Source organism: Egretta garzetta, unplaced genomic scaffold (genome assembly GCF_000687185.1).
Source record: "Egretta garzetta isolate BGI_Z169 unplaced genomic scaffold, ASM68718v1 scaffold27, whole genome shotgun sequence".
Taxonomy (NCBI): Eukaryota; Metazoa; Chordata; class Aves; order Pelecaniformes; family Ardeidae; genus Egretta; species Egretta garzetta.
In genome coordinates, this window is record NW_009260400.1 from 68,521 (window position 1) to 87,687 (window position 19,167).

The window sequence follows — 19,167 nt, forward strand, 5'->3', positions numbered from 1 at the left end:
TGGGGTCTGCGTGGTGTTTCGCTGAGCGACCCCGCTCTGTGGGGCGCCCCGGTTGCTGCGGGCAACGGGGGGCGCCGGCGCTGGGCGTCTCCTTCGTGACTCTTCGTCCCTGGCCCGGCTGCGGAAGGGAAAAATACAGGCCCGGGCAGCTGGCATGGCACGGGGGGCACAAAGGTGCCGAAAATACTCGGTTGCCTTTGCGTGCCGGTGGGTGGGGGGAAAACAAGGCTCGCTTAAAGACGGTCTTGGCTTACTAACTAAAACCAGACTCTTGCTTCCCAAGTTTTTACTCTATACGAAGCTTTCCTAAAAGAGGTTGGAATCTGATGTGGAAGGAGGATGTTGCAGCGGTCAAACGACAAGTACTTTACAAAATTATAGGGTTATTTCACACACAACATAGCAAACAAATATTGATTACTGGCCTGTGGTTTCACCTGTTAACACAAAGTAGTTTGTAACATAGGTAGAAAGTATTTGTATAATGGTTACTAAGTAATACTTGTTTGATGCTTTTTGTGTCTCTTGATAAGAAGAATGGTGAATAAATCTTAAATGTTTGAATAACCTGTCTACTGAAATTGCAATTCTTAAGCATTCCAATATGTTAATTAAGTGCATTTGGTAATATGAATGCCCATAGTCAGTCCTGTGGATGTATTCGGTAGCTGTGTGTTCTTATTATGCAATTAACCTTGATGATAAAGGGGGGAAAAAAAAGTAAGAACATAGGGAAAAATACCGGGGAAAGGATAATCGCTGGCATGTCACTCAGGTTAAGCTCCATCTAGCTGTAAACAACTCTAGGCTCTGCTGTTGACTTTATTACTGCTGCTATGAACTTCTGACATAAAAAGGTAAACGCTAAATGAGAACTCTTTTAAGATGTTGTGTATCTCAGGGCCACCATGTACAAATTCACAGTTCTTCACAGGTGGCTCAACTAACTGAGAGGGTTTGGAAGAAGAAACTGCAAAAGGATGTCTTAAGCGGCTGGGGTTAAAACATGAACAAAAGATCTTTGAGTTCTCTGTGAGGGTTAGAAGTGATCTTTTATCCCATCTCTTCACTCTGCAGTGCTGGGGTTTAGCAATAAGCTTTGGTGCTTACTCCAGTGCAAGCTTTGTAATGACAAAGGTGATCGTGTTTTAGTTGATCCAATATTCAACTGTAGCTGTGAAAGAATCAAAGACGGTTTAAAGGCAATTGGGATAAAGGGATAGTGATTATAGAAGCATGGAGTTACTACTGTAAGTTATATGTTCCCTAAGGATGCTTTTAAAACCCACAGCTGACCTACATTTTGTTTTCCTTCTGGTAAACACTGTGTGGCTGAGCACACCTTCATCAGCGAGTGATTTAAAACACAGAGTGTTTTGCTGTTGAAGGGAATTTTCATTGAACCCTGCAGAACTTGCATCTTGTACTATTCTAGTCAGTGTCTGCATTTTAAGACTTGCTGTTTTCCGCTGCTCAGTCCTGACCTGTCCAGAAAGTTAAGATTCAATGAGTCTTAATACAAATAACTTTTCTGGGTTGTCTGTATGGTTGAGAAGGTAGGGGCTCTTAGGGAGGGAGTTGCTTTAACTTACTATTGTAAAATACCATGGTTTTTTGAGTATAGAAATGACTGTTGCTGTAAAAACACCTGCATGAAGAGCTTAGCTTCAATTAGACATGACATGGGCAATGAAGGTCAAACAAATAAAGGAGAGGGAGGCGTGACTGTCGGTCACTCGGCGGTCCTGTATGAAATGTTCTCATCGTGATTCTAGTTAACTTTTCGTGACCTTTTCTTCGCCCTTCTTGTGTATGTGACATGTTAAGACAAGCTTTTTAGGAATTACTGGGATGAGGATGGTAGAAGGATTTAGGAGAATCATTTAGGGAGGTCTTCTCAGTGCTGGCTTAGCGCAGGTGTTTGGGAGGGGAGAAAAACACAGGTTGAGCTGGAGTCACAAACGCAAAAGGAGATTGAGCTGTGTATGCAAGGCTGTGCTATACAGGCCTATACAAACCTGAAATGGCTTTGGAGCCCACACAAGAGGGGGATACAGAGTTGATCCTCCTGACTTATCAGGCTGACATCTAGACCCTTAATTCTTCACATGTTTTGGTTTTAAAATATGTTTTTATCTTGTAGTAAATGTGGATCTAAGCATTCATTCTTGGTCTGCTTGGAGGTTAAAACCCTTAGTAGAAAGGGGAATTAACAAGTTTGGCATTACTCTGTGTGAAGTTGGCAATCTGATTTTAAGGAAAAAACAAAGAAGGAATGCTGTTTAACGGAATGTTGTCAACATAATGATGATTTCATAAATGTTTTAGACCAGTGATGGTCACAAAACCCAGCTTAACTTGCTCTCAGACTTTTTTTGTGTAATGACCCCACTTGCAGTTGCAACTTGTGCTTACCTAAGTGACAGAGAAGGAAGTAGAGCAGTAGTTTGCAAATACGGGACGTTACTTATGTATGGGTAACTTTGTTCTCCTTCCCAGGTACTAACAAAAATACTGCTTCTCAGAATCCTAAACCTGAAAACAGATGAGCTGCTTGAATACAACCTTGTAGCTATTGGCTGTAGTGGTGGTGGCAGCAGAGCTCAGATTTGTAGAGCCCCCAACTGTCTTAAGTGTGGTTCTGTGAAATGGCTAGGCCTAACAGCTCATTAGTGCTCCCCCAGCTTTCCTTGTGTCTGCTTATTGGCCACTTTGTGGAGTCATTTGTCTTGCTAAAGCATGAGAAAATTAACCTGAAGGTTGAGAAAGAAGTGATTAACCTTGTAGTCGAATATGCTTAGTGGAGGAGTGGGCACAAGGAATGCGGAGAGCGGCACCACTACATTTTAATTAGGTTATTTTTTTAAGCTGGTCTGTGCAGCATCAAATGATGCCTTAGTAGCAGGAGCTACTATGCCTGAAGTATGTTTGTATGTATCAAGGGAGCAAAACCAGGGATCAAACTGACATGGGTAGTAATTGACAGCAAAATACTGTAATGCAATTGCTCAGTTTTCCCTGACCTTTAAATAACAAAGCATCAAAGGATATTCATATAATAGTGGCACTAGAGAAGAAACATGAGGTAAAAGTCAAAACCCTATTTCCAAAGTTCTGCCTGAAGGCTTGATATCAAAGACCCTATGCTCATTAAAATGTGATTGTCTTGGAGTTCCCCTCTCAAGTGCCTTTGGGGAAAAAGGGGACTACTTAAGATTCTGAATTGCTTTCATGCCTTTTTTTTAGGAGTTTCCTATTCAGCCAGGACAATATATTCATACAGGAAAATCTTTAAGAACCAGGACAACCTATTGAATGCCTCTGTTCTACTGACATTATCTACTAAAAATACATACACATATATATTTTGTGTGCAAGTATTTCTGAATATCTGCTTCATGTTTACATACAATTATAATATTTTTGCACTTCTCATATCAGTTTGGTTATATATTGAACACACTTGTCTTCTAATACTCCTAGTAAGAAGTTCCTTTATTTTGTGGCTGTTCTTTCTCCTTCATTTTTCTCATACAGTCCATCGATAATCACTGCTTACTATCTTATGTCTTATCAATTTTGGGAGCTGATAACCTGTCCTTATAAGATCAGCAGTGGATTCACTGAACTCTTTACCTTTTAGAGCTGACTCAACACAATTACTATATCAATGTTCTGATACCTTCTGCAAACAATTTGTTAGGTACTTGGCTAAAGTTTTCTAGAAAGACACCTAAATGTAGTTTGTTAATAATTGATTTACATGCAAAAGAGGTTTGTCTGTGAATTCCTGCAGACTGCTAATTGAGGTGTTCGTGTTTGTATGGTCAGCTGGCTAGATGTCAGGAGTGATTTAAATGTTTATGCCTCATGTGATCTGAGGAATCTAGGGGTATCATGTGAGATGTTGTTTGCTTTCTTGTTCCTAATTTTAAACACCAGCCTTTTCTGTGGTGCTCTATCGTTGAGTCTATGAGCTACTTTGAGACGTTCTCCTTAGAGAACTGTGGTCAGAGTTTAAAATTAATTTTCTGGAAAACTTGATTTATTTTTGAAAGAAGACTAATTTATAGAACCAAAAGGATGACAGTTATTTGAGGAAATCATACCAGTAAAAAAGTTATGATAGTTGATAGATATTTTAAAGGCATTTGCATTTCAGATAAAAGCAGTAGAAAAAGTACCAGTTGGTGGCCTCTTTGCCACACAAACAGTAGCTTCCACTGCCACCTCACACACCATACCCCCTCACCCCACCCCCAGTTATTATAAGGGTACTATTTTTTCTGTTTTCCAAATGAAATTTGAAATAACCCAATTTATGGCTTTTGTTGAATGTTATTTTCTCTTTGTTTCTGGCGTGGTATTGAGGCAAGTCACTTTCCAGGGTGCAACTTTCTTATTGTCTTCTCCTGGGAACTGTGAATCAGTTATTAAGACTTAAGGATAGTGATAGGCAGGAGCATCAATGTATCCTAAAGCCAGTTATTGTAGTTCCCAGACTTGGAAAAGTCTGTAACCAGTTTTAAACTCTCAAATGAAATTTGTAAATGTGCTTTCCATAAATTTTAATCAAATGAACACATCCCAGAAGATCTATGAGGTTAGTCAGAGCAGTTGAGAAAAAAAAAAAACCCAGCAAATAATACTACAATATTGGAAGTGGATTGGGCTCATTGATGTATTAGAATGAGTTCTGTTGGGATTACAGTCTTTGTGAAAAATGAGAATATGCTAGAACTGATACATCATCAAATCTGATGGAAACACTTTTTTTTTTTTTGCTGAATAGGAAATCACACTGTATTTCCAAATGTCCCAGTTCAGAAGTCAATACACGTATTGCACAACTGCAAATTAAGGAAGCGAGGGTACTGCTTGAGATCTTTTCTTGGACATCCAGTTTTAGCTAGCACTGATGTATTTTGCAGAACTTCACTTGCTGGTTACTTTGTACAACTACAGGTTCAGTCTGCAGGCTTTAAAAAGTAAGAACTTTCTATAATGTTTCCAGTGAAAAGGCTTAGAATCTACAGATACTGGTAGATGAGAGGATGAGAAGAATTATTTACAGATTACTTTGCCCACAGATGCTTTCTCTGTATGGCCTGAAAGCAAAGGGAAATGTGTCTTTCAAATTCTATGAAAAGAAAGTTCAGAAAGGTATGTCCTTACCCTACAGAATTCATCCTCAGTGTGATCTTTTTTAACCTGTTACTTATCAAAAAGTCACTAAGTAGTTCTCCAGCCAAAATGTAAATCATTAACATTTAAATTGTGTGGGGTGAGGACTGAAGATCTTGCATGTTTCTTTCCATAATCTGAAAAATCAAAACTTGTGTTTTGTTCCCTATAGCTTCATCACGAACCCTCTTCAGCTTGCAGAATATACTTTAGAGAATAAAACATGAGTTGTTCAGTTAGTGATGAGCAGTTGCACTGTTAATATAGAAATGTAAACCTGAAAAAAGTTTTTTTCTTAATCCCTGCTTTACAAACAAACAGGCATCACACCTGTATTTTTTAACTGCTGTACTGTATCTTGGCACAGGTGGAACTTGCCCCATATCTTTTGTTTAGAGTTAATTGCCACTTTTCAATTGTTCCTTGTCATCCCTTAGCTAAAAATTAGTATGTAATGTTTCTCATCTCCTGCTCTGAATTGGACATAGGACCACAGCCTCTGTCCTCAAGAAGCTTGAGGATAAAATATTTTAACCAAACTAAACTTGCAGTTAATCTAAGATCACTCCATTAAGTCGAAGTGAGACTTTGTCCAGTTTCCTGCTTTTAGTATTCTTGTTGATAAATGTGTCTTGATTATAATCTTAAACCTCTTCAGTTGTGAGTCTTCCTAATCTGAGCAGGAGTGCTCATATTTGAGTCCTGTTTGGAAACCTCAGCAAGTTCTTGAAACTCTGATATTCCAGGTATTTGCCTAAGGTTTTTAAAAGGTATCTTTGCTGGAAGAACTTGATTTTTACCCAAGGAAATGAGATTCCAGGGTAGAACAGAATGTCACTCTTCTACTTTGTTTTGCATTGAAACTGAAGACAAAATCAACCTGTTCTGTCCTTGGCAGATCTGCTGCTGAAACTGGCCAGCCATGAATAATTGATATAAATAGAATTATGTTCTGTTCCTTTTCTTATTAAGAGTGCTGATACAGCACAGGCACGAGACTGTGGAACTAGCTGTTGCCTTATAGTTCTATAAGCAATAACTAAATGGCATTTTGTGAGGTTACAAGACTGAACTTCAGTAAACTCCTTCTAGTGTGTGATGCAATACTATAATCTCCCTTACTATGCTTTCCAGTATATCGGAGTCCTTGAAATATGACCTAAAATAAACTGTGGTCAGCTACTGGGTCTTTTAACATTTCACTATAGACTACAGAAATAAAACCGCTACAAACCTAATGAGGAAGTAAGGGTAGTTAATAAAGAAATCCTGAGGTATATCTTTTGTGGTTGAAGGCTGTAAGAGCGTGGTTGTCCAGCTCTATATTTAGTCTGAAGTTCTATCCTTTTTCAGTTCTGCAACAAGTGTTTCTCTGAAAGCGTATCTGGCTTTCCAGTTAAATTAGGTGTTCTAATAAAAGATACTACTTTGCCTTTAAACCATTGCTAAGTATCAGTGGTTTATAGAACTTAAACTGTTTTGATTAAATAATTTACTGAAGTGTGTGTGTGTAGGAAGCAATTGTATGGGTAGACCTGAGTTAAAAAACTTCAAAACTAAACAAGTAGGATATAGTTATACAAACCCAAAAAAGGTGGGAGTGTGTGGAGCTGAAAGGGGTGAGGGGAACCCTTAAGAACTGCCTAACTCCTGAATTTTTCTAATACAGAGAAACTTTTTGTTTACTGAAGTATCTTTGCCTTTCTGCTTCTTGATGAAAAAGTGATTAAACATAACAATGTAAGAAGTTTCTCTGGAAACTTGCTGCTGAAAATTTTAAGAGCATTTTTTAAGCTTGGTTCTAATTTAGAAATAATATCCCTGTCTCCATTTAGAGTTTAAAATAAATAAAGAAAATAAAACTTCATCGGTGGAGTACTGTCATTGGGTGTATGTCTTAAGAACAGTACACTTCAGATAAGGTGCAAATATGAGACCCTTCCCTCCAAGTATTACTGATGCAATGTTTCAAAAAAAGAGAGTAAACATCAAAACTGTTGTTGCATCCAAACCTGAATGGAAAAGATGGGAAACTATGTATTTGGATTGTTATGCCACCCAACCAAATCTTGTGTAACAAAAGTGTGGTTGGAGGTGAAGAGGTGAAAATATAAAAAGCATAAATGGAGCTACTTTCACTTTCCACACTTTTTTAATGTCAGATTGATGGCTTGCAGGCAACTTTAAAAAGAACAGAAAGACTTGCATGTGCAGTTGTAATACTCTGAAGAAAAAAAATATTTCAGAAAGATTTAGTTTTCACTTAACACAGATAATTTTGATCATGTCTGAGACCATCTGTTTTTCATACCCATGATATTACATGACCTGTTCCTATCTAGTCTCCTATTTGAAGTTATGAACTGTTGATCCAGAATTATTCTGCTAATGATTTTTGAAAATATTTTCAGTGGAAGATGTGCATGCAGTACTTAATTTTTATGTAATTTTTTTTTATCCAGTTACAAAACTTAACGTTATCTCTAGGTGCAGTGATACTGCATATGAGGGCTACAGTATTAAGATGTGTATATTATAATGATAAATGTTATACACTTTAATTTTAGTGTTTTCTTTTTATTTCTTTCAGTTCCAGGAGACTTGGGTAATCAGCTGGAAGCAAAGTTAGATAAGCCGTCCGTAGTGCACTATCTCTGCTCTAAGAGGACAGACAGTTATTTTACGCTCTGGCTGAATTTGGAATTGCTTCTGCCTGTCATCATTGACTGCTGGATTGATAATATCAGGTAAAACCACAAATGTTGCTCTTTGCAGTTATTTCCTTTCCTTAGACTGACATGCTTTGTACAGAATGGCTGCCTTAAACTTTCTTTTCTGATTCAAGACCAGTGAGAGACATTACTTTGAATTCTGCTAGGTAGAGTAACAGGATGAATTGGAAGATGTGGCTCTGTTGCATTTGAGGTAGTTGTTCATCACTGATGAAAAGCAGAGGTTCTTTTAGTTTCTTCCACTTTCTTTCCTACCAGTTACTCAGTGTTGGTTTGGGCACTTATCAGACACTTCTGCAGGCTTATCTCAAGCAGAACACTTTCTGCTTTTTTGATGAGTTACTTAAGTTTTGATGAGGCAAGGGGGAAGGAGGTACATCGGGCAGCACAGAGGAGGCAGGCAGGGGGAATGCGAGCTTGCACTTCTGCTGGCAATGTGTCATTAGAGAGCAGTCTCGTGGGCAGCTGAGACACATGGGAGCCTCAGAGTGCAGTCTGGAAGTCTCTTTCCAGAATTACTTTGGTTTAAAACATTGCCTAATCTAAAGCTTCCAGACTAATTAATTGAACAATCTGCTTTATTAATGTTCCTGTAAAAATCATATAAACTATCTCTATGAAAACAAGAAATATTTAGCTTGTGTGATTTAAAAATACTGTACTGGTGTGTTGCTCTTTTATGTGAATATACCAAGCTGTTGTGTAGTTGTACCTCTGCTTTAAGTCTTGCTATATGCCTTACAGGTTAGAAAGATTTTTGGTGTGGGAAGATTTGAGTATCAATTCAGATTCTAAGACTCCATCTAGGGGTAAAAACTTGCATTCAGAAATGGCAATTGTATTGATATGGTATTAAAAACAGACAAACCCCCAATAACAATTAAAAAAAAAAATCCAACCCTGACCCAATGCTCCAGAGTCTTCATATCTCAAATTGATTTGAGAAGTATCCGCAAAACACTCAATACCTCTGTGTTTCCTGAAGTACCAATTGTTATTAGTCAAGAAATATCAAGTACTCCCTTGTGCTGGTATCGGTGTTCTAGTTAAACAGAAATGAATTATTTTTATCTAGAAGAATTTTTCTGATATCTGATTTTACAGGTATGTTATCTTCTACTGCCACATTCTTAAGTTCTTGACAAGTTTTCTTCATTGTGACTTGATGCAAAGTGAAATGGTATGGAACTGTATAAAGCAGCTTATATTCTAAAGTTGAAGTTCAGCCACAATCCTGTATACTCAGTTTTATAGAGAAGATAAGTCTCAGATTCTGCATGTAAAGCATTAAGCTAATTAAAAGAACTGTGTAAAAGAATTGTGTAACCTCTTAGCCATTAGAGTACTCTTACTATGTCTGCCTGGTTTTTATCTGGTTTATTTTGGTTTTTGTTTTTAATTTTTTTCTTCTGGGTAATAGTACTTAAAGTTCTTGTTAGTGCACTCAGACTGTAAGACCCAATGTAGTTGAGAGTTGTCACGTAGTACTACAACCTGATTCATGTTTTTCTCCTTTTTTTTTTTTTTTTTCCTTTTTCCCCCCAGGCTTGTATATAATCGAACAAGTAAGATTACAGAACCACCAGATGGTGTGGATATCAGAGTCCCAGGTTTTGGGCAGACGTTTTCCTTGGAATTCCTTGACCCAAGTAAAAGGAGCGTTGGTATGTACAAGCTGTGTCTGAAGTGCTTTGTCACTTACAGGATTTTTCTAGTGTGTCTTTATACAACAAGCTACTGACATGTGATGTCAAACTACAGTTCTGTTTAGAAGTAGAAAAGCAGATTTTTTTTTTGTAGTAGGGTAGCACATGGCTCACTTTGCTTTTAAGTGTTTTCAGTGCTTTGTATTGTTTTTGTCTGTTTGGCCTGAGAGATTGAAACAAGAAGATTCCATGTTATTTAGTCTTGTGCCAAATTTAAATTTTCTGGATGAAACTTGAGTAGGCACTTTGAAGACAGACACTTTTGGAAAATGAGATGTATTGAGTAGAAAATCCTGTGACTGAAGCTTGACAAGCAAAAAAAAAGAATAGAAGCACTTCATTTCAGCTTAGTTCTAAGTAAGATGTTCTTTGGCCTTAAGAATGGGTTAATGGGCATGGAAGAGATGGTACTACATTCTGTAGTTTCTGGTCTCTTGTCAGTGTCAGAATAATTCTATAACTACATTTCTGCTGCAAAATATTTCTGCATTGATGTATTTGTAGATTTTCTGTTTAATGTTTTCGTAGAAGTAATCTTTAAGAAAACACTGAATCTGCTAAGCTTTTGTGAGTTGTTGTTAGCTGTGGCTGAAGACTTAAGTAATTTAATAGTCAGTAATGCACTCAGCTTCACATGTTTCATAGCGTGGTTTTCTCTTTCTTTTCTGTAGGGACCAATCCCCAGAAGGGCAGTAATGTGCTTAATGAGCTTTACTAGATGACTCTTGTAACTAGAACAGGGCCATATTTAAAATTGCCTATGTTCACTTCAGGGGCTATATGATAAGTGTTCAAGATGAATGAGTGAGATTCTGCTCAAAACTTAATTATGACTGATATTCAATAAGATGTTTTGTCACTTAATTTTTCAAACTGCTACTAGATGCATTTAATTGTGGTAATTCTTACAACCTACATGTGTCAAAGCTTGTAATATGTAACATCTTTCAATATATAGGTAGTCTGTAAACATTTCCCTTCTTTGCTATTAAAGCATTATGTTCAATTACTTAAGTCTTAGTCCACTACCTGATAAATACAAAAATACTTCTGGGGTAGTTTCCAAAATTTTGCCCTGGGGTACACTGTAAGCATTTGTTTCCAAGAATAAATGTTGGTGAAGTCCAGGCCAACCTTTATGAATCATAGAATCATTTGGTTGGAAAAGATCTTTAAGATCATCAAGCCCAACAGTACTTGTTCTCTATTAAACCATGTCTCTAAGCTCCTCAGCCACCCGTCTTTTAAATATCTCCAGGGATGGGGACTTGACCACTTCCCTGGGCAGCCTGTTCCTGTGCCTGATAGCCCTGTCAGTGAAGGAATTTTTCCTAATATCCAATCTAAATCTCCCTTGGCACAATGTATTATATACCCTACCTGAAGCTAATCTGCAATCAACAAAAGCTAGGAGACTAATGTAGTAATTCTGAGGTGTGTTCTTTACAGTTCAAGGGTAAGATGCATTTCTGCTGAGGAGAATTTGTTCTATGTGTGCCTTTTTTGCTGCCATACTTCTTTGATAGATCAGCCAGCTAGTAAGAAGTTTTAATAATGGTATTCTTTCACTTTTGGGGGACAGCGAGCATAATTCATTTGGTTTAATATGCAGCTTTCTAGATTGTCAAAGACTAAGACTACAGTTTTAATGTCTATATATAGTATCAGAGATAATGCCTCCAGAACTTTGTTTTGTGATAGTGTCTGACAGCTGCTTCTAATGCTAGTCTTTTCACTGTTCTGTTTATCTCTTATCTCATGTCTACAGGCAGTTACTTTTATATGCTGGTGCAGAGTTTAGTAGATTGGGGCTACAAACGTGATGAAGATGTAAGAGGAGCACCTTATGACTGGCGAAAGGCACCAAGTAAATAACATATTGCTACTTGAATGAAATTTTGACTTTCTCAGCCAGCAAATAATCTTTTGGGTCTCTTGTACAATTATACTTAAAACATTAATTTTGATTAGTTCTTGGGGCCTGGGTACCCCTGGACCCAGATGAAAGCTCCGTGATGTGGTTTCTCTTTTTGCTTTAAAGAACTTGCTACTTTAAGACCCTTAAAAACAAAACAACAGAAAAACCCACACCACCAAAACACATCCTGACAAAAACACCCTCCCCTCCAACTTAATACTGGAATTTCTAAGCTCTGCATTATTAATTCTGCAGACAGTTTAAAAAAATAACCTTTTAAAGAATTGTGTTGAAGTTCAGCATTCACAATTAGTAATTATAACTTTGTAACCTATGTATGTCTACTTTAGATGAGAATGGAGACTATTTTGTGGCCCTTCGCAAGATGATAGAGTTGATGTATGAGCAGTATGGAAGTCCTGTTGTCTTAATTGCCCACAGTATGGGTAATATGTACACCCTCTACTTCCTCAACCATCAGACTCAGGATTGGAAAGACAAGTACATAAAGGATTATGTGTCATTAGGCGCTCCATGGGGAGGAGTGGCTAAAACTCTCCGTGTGCTGGCTTCAGGTAGGTAATTTGAGGGTTTGCAATGTATTTTGTTAGTAGTGTAAGGTACTAACTAGACTGCTAACTGTAAGGCTGGAGGATGAGAGTTTAAGGTACCATGGTGCTAAAAGTAATTTTTCCATAAGTCATGGCAATTTTAGGTTTCAAGCCTTGTGACCAATCTGTCATTCTTTACATTCATGGGAGTGGGCTAAGTTTGGTGTGTTTTATGCCTTAACCAGGAGCTGTGTCCCCTCTTGACCCCTCCTAACTTCTTTTCAGCAGATTGTTGTGTCACCTGCTGTTTGGCCTGGTGTCTTCTATTTCTGTCCCTTCTGCCTTCAGCCTGATTGTTCTGTTCAGTATTGCAAAGCTAACAAGGATTCAGAGCATTCAGTAGTTTCCTTTGATTAAAGAGCAGACAGCTGCTTGAGGTTAACATTAAGGGAAACTTGTAGACGTGGTGGAGTGGTGCCCACAGCACAAATGCCTGTCAAAAATTGTAACTGTACAGATAAGGAAAGTGAATCTTTGAGACTTAGCATGCTGGATATGCCTGAGTCTAAAAAAAAAAAATATTGAATAAAGCAGCATAACACATTCCACTAAGTAACTGCAAATGACTGATAGAAAAAGTTCACTCACCCCATCATGTGATACCATAATTATTTCATGCACATTTAGTCCATGATGTTTCTGGCTTGTTTTTTAGCTTGTTTCTGACTTGTTAGCTTTGGATATCGCTAGCTTTTCTCTAAACAAAGCTGACACAGCAAGTGCCAGCCATGCATGGACAGATCAAAGAATGCTTTGCTTAGCAAAGGCATTTGATTCTGAATAGTAGCGCACAGTTCAGTTACTAATTAGAAAACTTAAATTGGATGGTTTTATTGAGTTAATACATGGTTAAATCTATTGCAGTGGCATTGTGCATACTGATTTCCCTTTTACCACCGGCTTCATCTGATAAGTTTGCACGCTACAGAAATGGCAGGAAGTGAGCAATGTTAATATTGCCTTCATAAAATACCACAGTCCCAGATTTCTGTTGGATTAAACTTTTGTGCTTTGTATCTTGTTCCTTTTATAATATCTCATCCAAAGTGGCTCGCTATACAAATCCATAATAAATAGTTAAATTTCTACTAAAATGTAGAATCTTTTAATCTGTATGTCTGTTGTACTACATTCTGTGTTGCAGAGCAGAAATTTAAGAATCATGCAGGAAAGTTAAATGAGGTGGTAAATGTGCTGAGCATAGTACAGAACCTGATCAGTAAAATTAATAGCTCTGTTTTGCCAAACTGCATTTAGGCCTTGCCACATTAACTTGGAGTTACTGTACTCAGTATTCACCTCATGGTAGAACATATCAGAATGCATATGTTTAAGGCTGGTTCTGTCTCAAATGTCTGTAGTAAATAACCACCACCAGGCATTAACACTTGGATTACATTAGTCTATTAAAGAGTTTCTAAAATTGACATTATCAGGGTGTTAGTATGCAGAACAACTGACACTTTTAAGAAAAATACTGCATTGCTGCAGGAAATACAAGGCAAGCTATGAATGCATTCTTTCTGTTCCCATTCCTGTTTATAATATGGTAATGGCCAGGAACTTCATGTCAAATCCATAGTTGTGTTATCAAAGTGGTAAACAGTACACAGGTAGAATTATTTTCTCTAGATCTGTGACTTTCTGCTACTTATTCATGTGCTTTGCAGGATCAGTACTTATAATGTTAAAATTCCAGTGCCAATAAAAAGTGAGGATGTTCTTCCCACTACAGTGAGCAAAGACACAAAGTTCACTGTGGTGGTTTGTTTGATTTTTTTTTTTTTTTTTGTCAGCTGGAGATGCTAGCAGTATCTTCCTTAGACCTAACATTTTGTTCACTATAATGTGAATGAGTGCTGGGTCTGCTGACTCAAGCGTGGTCTCGGCCATACAGTACTTCTGTACTTCAGAGAAGTAAAAGATTTGTAGCAGGTCTGCAAGAGAAGGTTGGAATAGTCAGGTTCTGTGTTTGATTATTCTACTGGAAATAAATTCTGTGCACATTCCTTTCATTGTTCAATTCAGGACTCAGGCTTTCTTTGCTGAAAACTGCCAAGCAGTGATCAGTAGTTTAGTAGTGAGCGTGCCCAGTTAAGTATTTACACCACATGGTAATATGAAACCATTTTTCAGGACCTTTGTGATTCTTGCTGTGTTCTTTTCAGTTCCCTTTTTATCTGTTTAAGAGTTACACTAGCAATGTTTCCATGTAGTCCTCCTACAGATGGCATTGCCGCTGAAGCAATAGTGCCACCTTATGGAATTGAAAAATATACTTTGGTGCTATTTCAGGAATAGTGGTTTCAGTATTTCAATTTTTATGGTGTGGTTGACCTGCATCACCACATGTTCTAACCACTCGGACCTAATAATGGAAAAATCTCATTCAAGATTCAGTTGACAAAAGAATTGAGGTATGCCAGCCATTGTGATAATGAAAAATATGTCTGATCAGACAGTCACCATGAAAAGAAACGCGGATCTGTCTCAGGGCTTTTCTTTTTAATTTGTTTCTAGTAATCACTATATCTGCCATTTATTAGGCAGCTTTTAATTTTGTGAAAATGCAAGAACAATGGTTAAAATATGAAGAAAGATGCATATAAATTATCTTAGTCATGTTAGTTTGAGCCATCTTTGGAACACACTGCTAAAAAACCAGTGGACTTGATGTCTACAAAAAAATCTTAATGTTTTTGTCAAACACTAGTTCTGTAACAAAAATAAGTCTAAATTTGGTGAAACATACCCAATAAACCACAAAATTGTTATCTGATAAATTAACACCCTTATTGATAAGGTCTAGCTCTCTAGATTTATATTATATTAAGAAAATAGAATGCTGTGGAAAAGCTTGGCCAGCTGAAAATATTTCCCAAGTATAGTAATTATCAATTGGTCTTTCAAGAATTATTGGTTTTGTCTGTGTTTTCCCCCTTCTGTGACAAAGATGTAGCTTGTTACTAGAGTTGCTAGGAAATTAGTGCTAATACACATTAGAAAGAACCTCTGTTCTGAGCAATACAAGTATTTTAGCAGCCTTTAAATGCTTACTGGATGGGAAGATGCTGATATTGGTGGTTTTTTCCATGGCTTCCACCTATCCTGGTTTTGGCTAGGATAGAGTTAATCTTCCTAGTAGCTGGTGTAGTGCTGTGGTTTCGATTTAGTATCAGAATAATGTTGATAAGGCACTGATGTTTTAGTTGTTGCTAACTACACCACCACTAAAGCTAACAAGCTTTAACTCCTCTGCTGAAGTATTACATGTAGAGACAGAATTGGTAATTGAGTGCAGCATTCTTACTTGACAGCATAAGCATAGATGGTAATACTTGCTTTGCTTCTCTTTCCTTTATGACAAGTTATCTTTTTGGGTAACTATTAAGAGTCTGCCATTTTCTTTCAATTGTAGGCATGTTCTGGTAGGTTTCCTTATGAAGGGAATGCATAAACTGGTAAAACACTGCCACATGGTAAATAAACCATGTAGTAATTTTTATAGCTATCCTGAATGAAATACTGCTATTCTGTTTTGAATGTGTGAAACTATAAACATTTTGTTAAGCCTCTAAAGTATCTTCATGAATTCTTGAGTGTGTGTGTGTATATAGTAGTATTTACCTGTTCTTTCAGCAAAAATGTGATCTAGGAACCAGAATCACTGTAAAATACACTTCCAGAAGAGCATATAAGACAAAACTTTCAAATGGTACCAATAATGCCTAGTAAAAGCTGATTTCTTACTTGGCTAACAAAGGGGAAAATATTTCCTATAAAAAGGAGCCTATTGGAAAGGCAGCAGTGTTCTTGGTTTCTCAGTCATTCTTTCATCAATTTGTATTTAAATTTGTAAGTTGTTAGAAGTTTGCACAAATTATAAAGACAATCATAAATGAGAAAAAGCTTCTCAAATTGTCACTGTAAGCAAAGGGAATATTTTTATTCATGTTATCACTGTGACTGGTATAATTGCTGCTGGTTGAGATTCATGCTTTGCTTTGCGTATAATGAAATTCCCCTTTTTTTAAGGTGACAACAATAGAATACCCGTTATCAGCTCACTCAAGATTAGGGACCAGCAGAGATCAGCTGTTTCCACAAATTGGATGCTCCCCTACAACTACACATGGCCTCCAGATAAGGTCTTTGTAAGCACACCTACAGCTAACTACACTCTTCGGGATTACCAAAAATTCTACAGGGACATCAATTTTGAAGATGGCTGGCTCATGAGACAAGAAACTGAACCCCTAGTCTACCAGATGACACCACCTGGTGTGCGCATACACTGTCTTTATGGTACTGGTGTGGCAACACCCGATTCCTTCCATTATGAAAGTTTTCCTGACAAAGAACCCAAGATTCTTTTCAGTGATGGGGATGGTACAGTAAACTTGCAGAGTGCCTTGCAATGTCAAAAGTGGGTGGACATGCAAAAACAGGAAGTGGTGATATTTGAGCTTTCAGGAAATGAGCACATTCAAATGCTATCCAATGATACTACTATCTCCTATGTGAAAAAGCTGCTTTTTGATTTGTGATACCTTGTGTTGACAGTTATTTTCCTCACCTGTGATGCCTTTCCTTAAATATGGGAAAATGCCTTTTAATCCCTTGATATTTAGATATTTGAATTATTTATTTTGTGGGGTTTTTAAGGCTGTGTTCAAGAAGTTGTTTGTCCTAAATGATCATTTGTCTCTGATTTGTGTTTATGATGCTTCGCAGTATTTTCACATTCTGCAAATTTGGTCAAATATGCATTTTGGTGCCTCTGGTGTTGTGTCCAATATTCACACAGACTTCTGTCTGGAGATTGTACAGCCCCTTGGCACATAGTACATAGTCATAGATACCTGAGTTCCTTTGTCTTTGCAGGGTTTAGAGTGGGAGGGCTAGGAAGGATTGCAATTTCAGATGCCCATAAAACAAGGGCATGATATTAATTTGGGAAGCACAGTAAACTATTTAAAGGGTCTTGCATAGTCTGATCCACAGTTTCCAGTACCTTAGTTCAAAAATGTGCATATCTACTAGGGATAGATAGGGAAGAGGTCTGCCTGCTACCTTTGTCATAAGCCAGCCTGTCTTTTATTACAGCTTTTGGGGAAAACGATAGATGTGTGAATTACTTGAAGCTTCTTGTTATGTACCTCTTTGTGGGTGGTTTTGTTAAGAAATTGTTTGCTCATCAACTTCTAGAACCTGATTACATATAATCTGGAGTCTGAGGAATTTTCACCTTATGCTTTATTTATCAATGAGGGAAAGAAGCTAAACAGTGGTTGGTGCTCACAATAACTAGCTGTGTGGAGTAGCACATAAATTAAAAAAATTAAAGCTAATTGAATTGAATATTGGCAAACAATCCATACAGTGCAGAGTTGATTTCTGGGAGAAAAAAGATCTCCTGTAGTGGAAATGGTAATGGATGGTGGGCATTTATTCAAAAAGAGTGAATTTCCTGAAACGGGGTGAGGAATGGAAGCCAGCGTAATACAGTATGAAGTAGAAACCTTGTTCTCAGTCAAATACTTAAGCTCTGATCCAGTTACTGACCAAGCAGACATTGGATAGACATTGTCTTCAGCTGAAAAGAAACTTTACATTTTAAGACTAAAATTAATTTCAGTTGGAAGTTTCACTATTGCTGTTTCAAGAAGTTGGGATACACTGTTCCTCAAATGTTTCTGTAAATTGCCGAATATGTTAACTTCATACAGTATTGTTTTACTCAATGTTTAAAAAAATTCAACTCTGAACTCCACAGTCATGATAGCCTAAAGGCTGTCACATTACAACCTTGATTACAGAAGTCTTGTTGGAGAAATAGTTTCACTCAGATTCTCTCTTGCTTGTTTTAAAACCACTCACACAGTTAGACTGCACTTAGTTTTCTGAAAACACAATTTTGAATGCTTTCAAAATGCTAGGTCCTCCAAGAAGAATGTTTTAAAGAGTTTCAGAAATTAATCAGAACTATTGAGGATTCATTACTTAAGAAACTGAAGTTCTCTAAAGAGGAAAAGCTTTTAACTATTTTGGTAGCATGCATAAAATGCTTGGTGCCATTAAATGTATGAGTAAGATGTGTTGAAATGACAGGCTTGAACTTGTTACTGTAGAACGCAAACATTTTGGCACAGGATATAGGTTTAAGGCTTTAAGTTTTAATTCAGAAATGACTCGTAAATCCAGAGCAACTTGAACTTGGGTCATGGATAAGCTAGATCTTAACTTCCTTGTGTAGCTTCCTTTCCCCCCTGCATTTTCCCTATTACTTTTATTGAAGGAGAGTATACATTTTCCTGATTTTTTTTTAAAAGGGAACACTTATCTTGTCCTTAGTTGCCCAGGAAACTACAGTTCAGCAGTGATATTGCCTAGACTTTTCCAGAATAAGTACTGAGTTGCCTCAAGCAATTTGTAATTGGTAACCGTTGGAAAAAAACAAACCCAAACAAAAACAATCCTTTAGCTAAGTGTTCTATTTTATGCAGGGCTGTCAGCTGGATAAGCTTCAAGCTTGTGTTCCAAGACTGCTCAAAGATGATAAAGCTCTTCCTGTGGTCTGACTCAATTTTTGAATGAACTTCTATGTTACTGGTTTACAACAGAAAGAAATTACAGAAAACAGCTTATCACAATCTGTATTTCTTGCTGAAGTAGAATGTCTGTAAAAAGCACTGGAATAAGTGGAGCTGGAGGCTGTATTGCAGGGCATCAAGGGCTGAAAAAATGAGGGAAAACATAGGTAAACAGTTCTTAACCTGATCTGGAGAATGTTTCTAAGCTTCATTTAGATCCTTACCAATTAATCGGTGGTGTTTTCAGTCTCATACTGAGAGTTTAGCTTCAGGTTTTTTTGTGATTTGAAGTTCCAAAAGATGCTCTTTTTTCTTATTCTTTCTTCCTTTACTACTTCTTGTGCCCCAAAAGAAAAAAAAAATCTCTTTCTAATTTTGGCAACCTAGTACTGTGTTTCTGAGGCCAGTCGATTGATCTTTTAA

General features: G+C 37.3%; 1 protein-coding gene across 1 annotated transcript; it reads left to right on the forward strand.

Annotated features, from left to right (window-relative positions):
- Window positions 1-5,054: 5,054 nt before the first annotated feature.
- PLA2G15 (phospholipase A2 group XV) lies at window positions 5,055-18,627 on the forward strand. The gene is made up of 6 exons (XM_035898789.1): window positions 5,055-5,163; window positions 7,775-7,931; window positions 9,462-9,580; window positions 11,391-11,489; window positions 11,891-12,115; window positions 16,187-18,627. Exons 1-6 carry the CDS (start codon window positions 5,055-5,057, stop codon window positions 16,696-16,698), a joined length of 1,221 nt encoding a protein of 406 aa, XP_035754682.1. The 3' UTR covers window positions 16,699-18,627.
- Window positions 18,628-19,167: the final 540 nt, after the last annotated feature.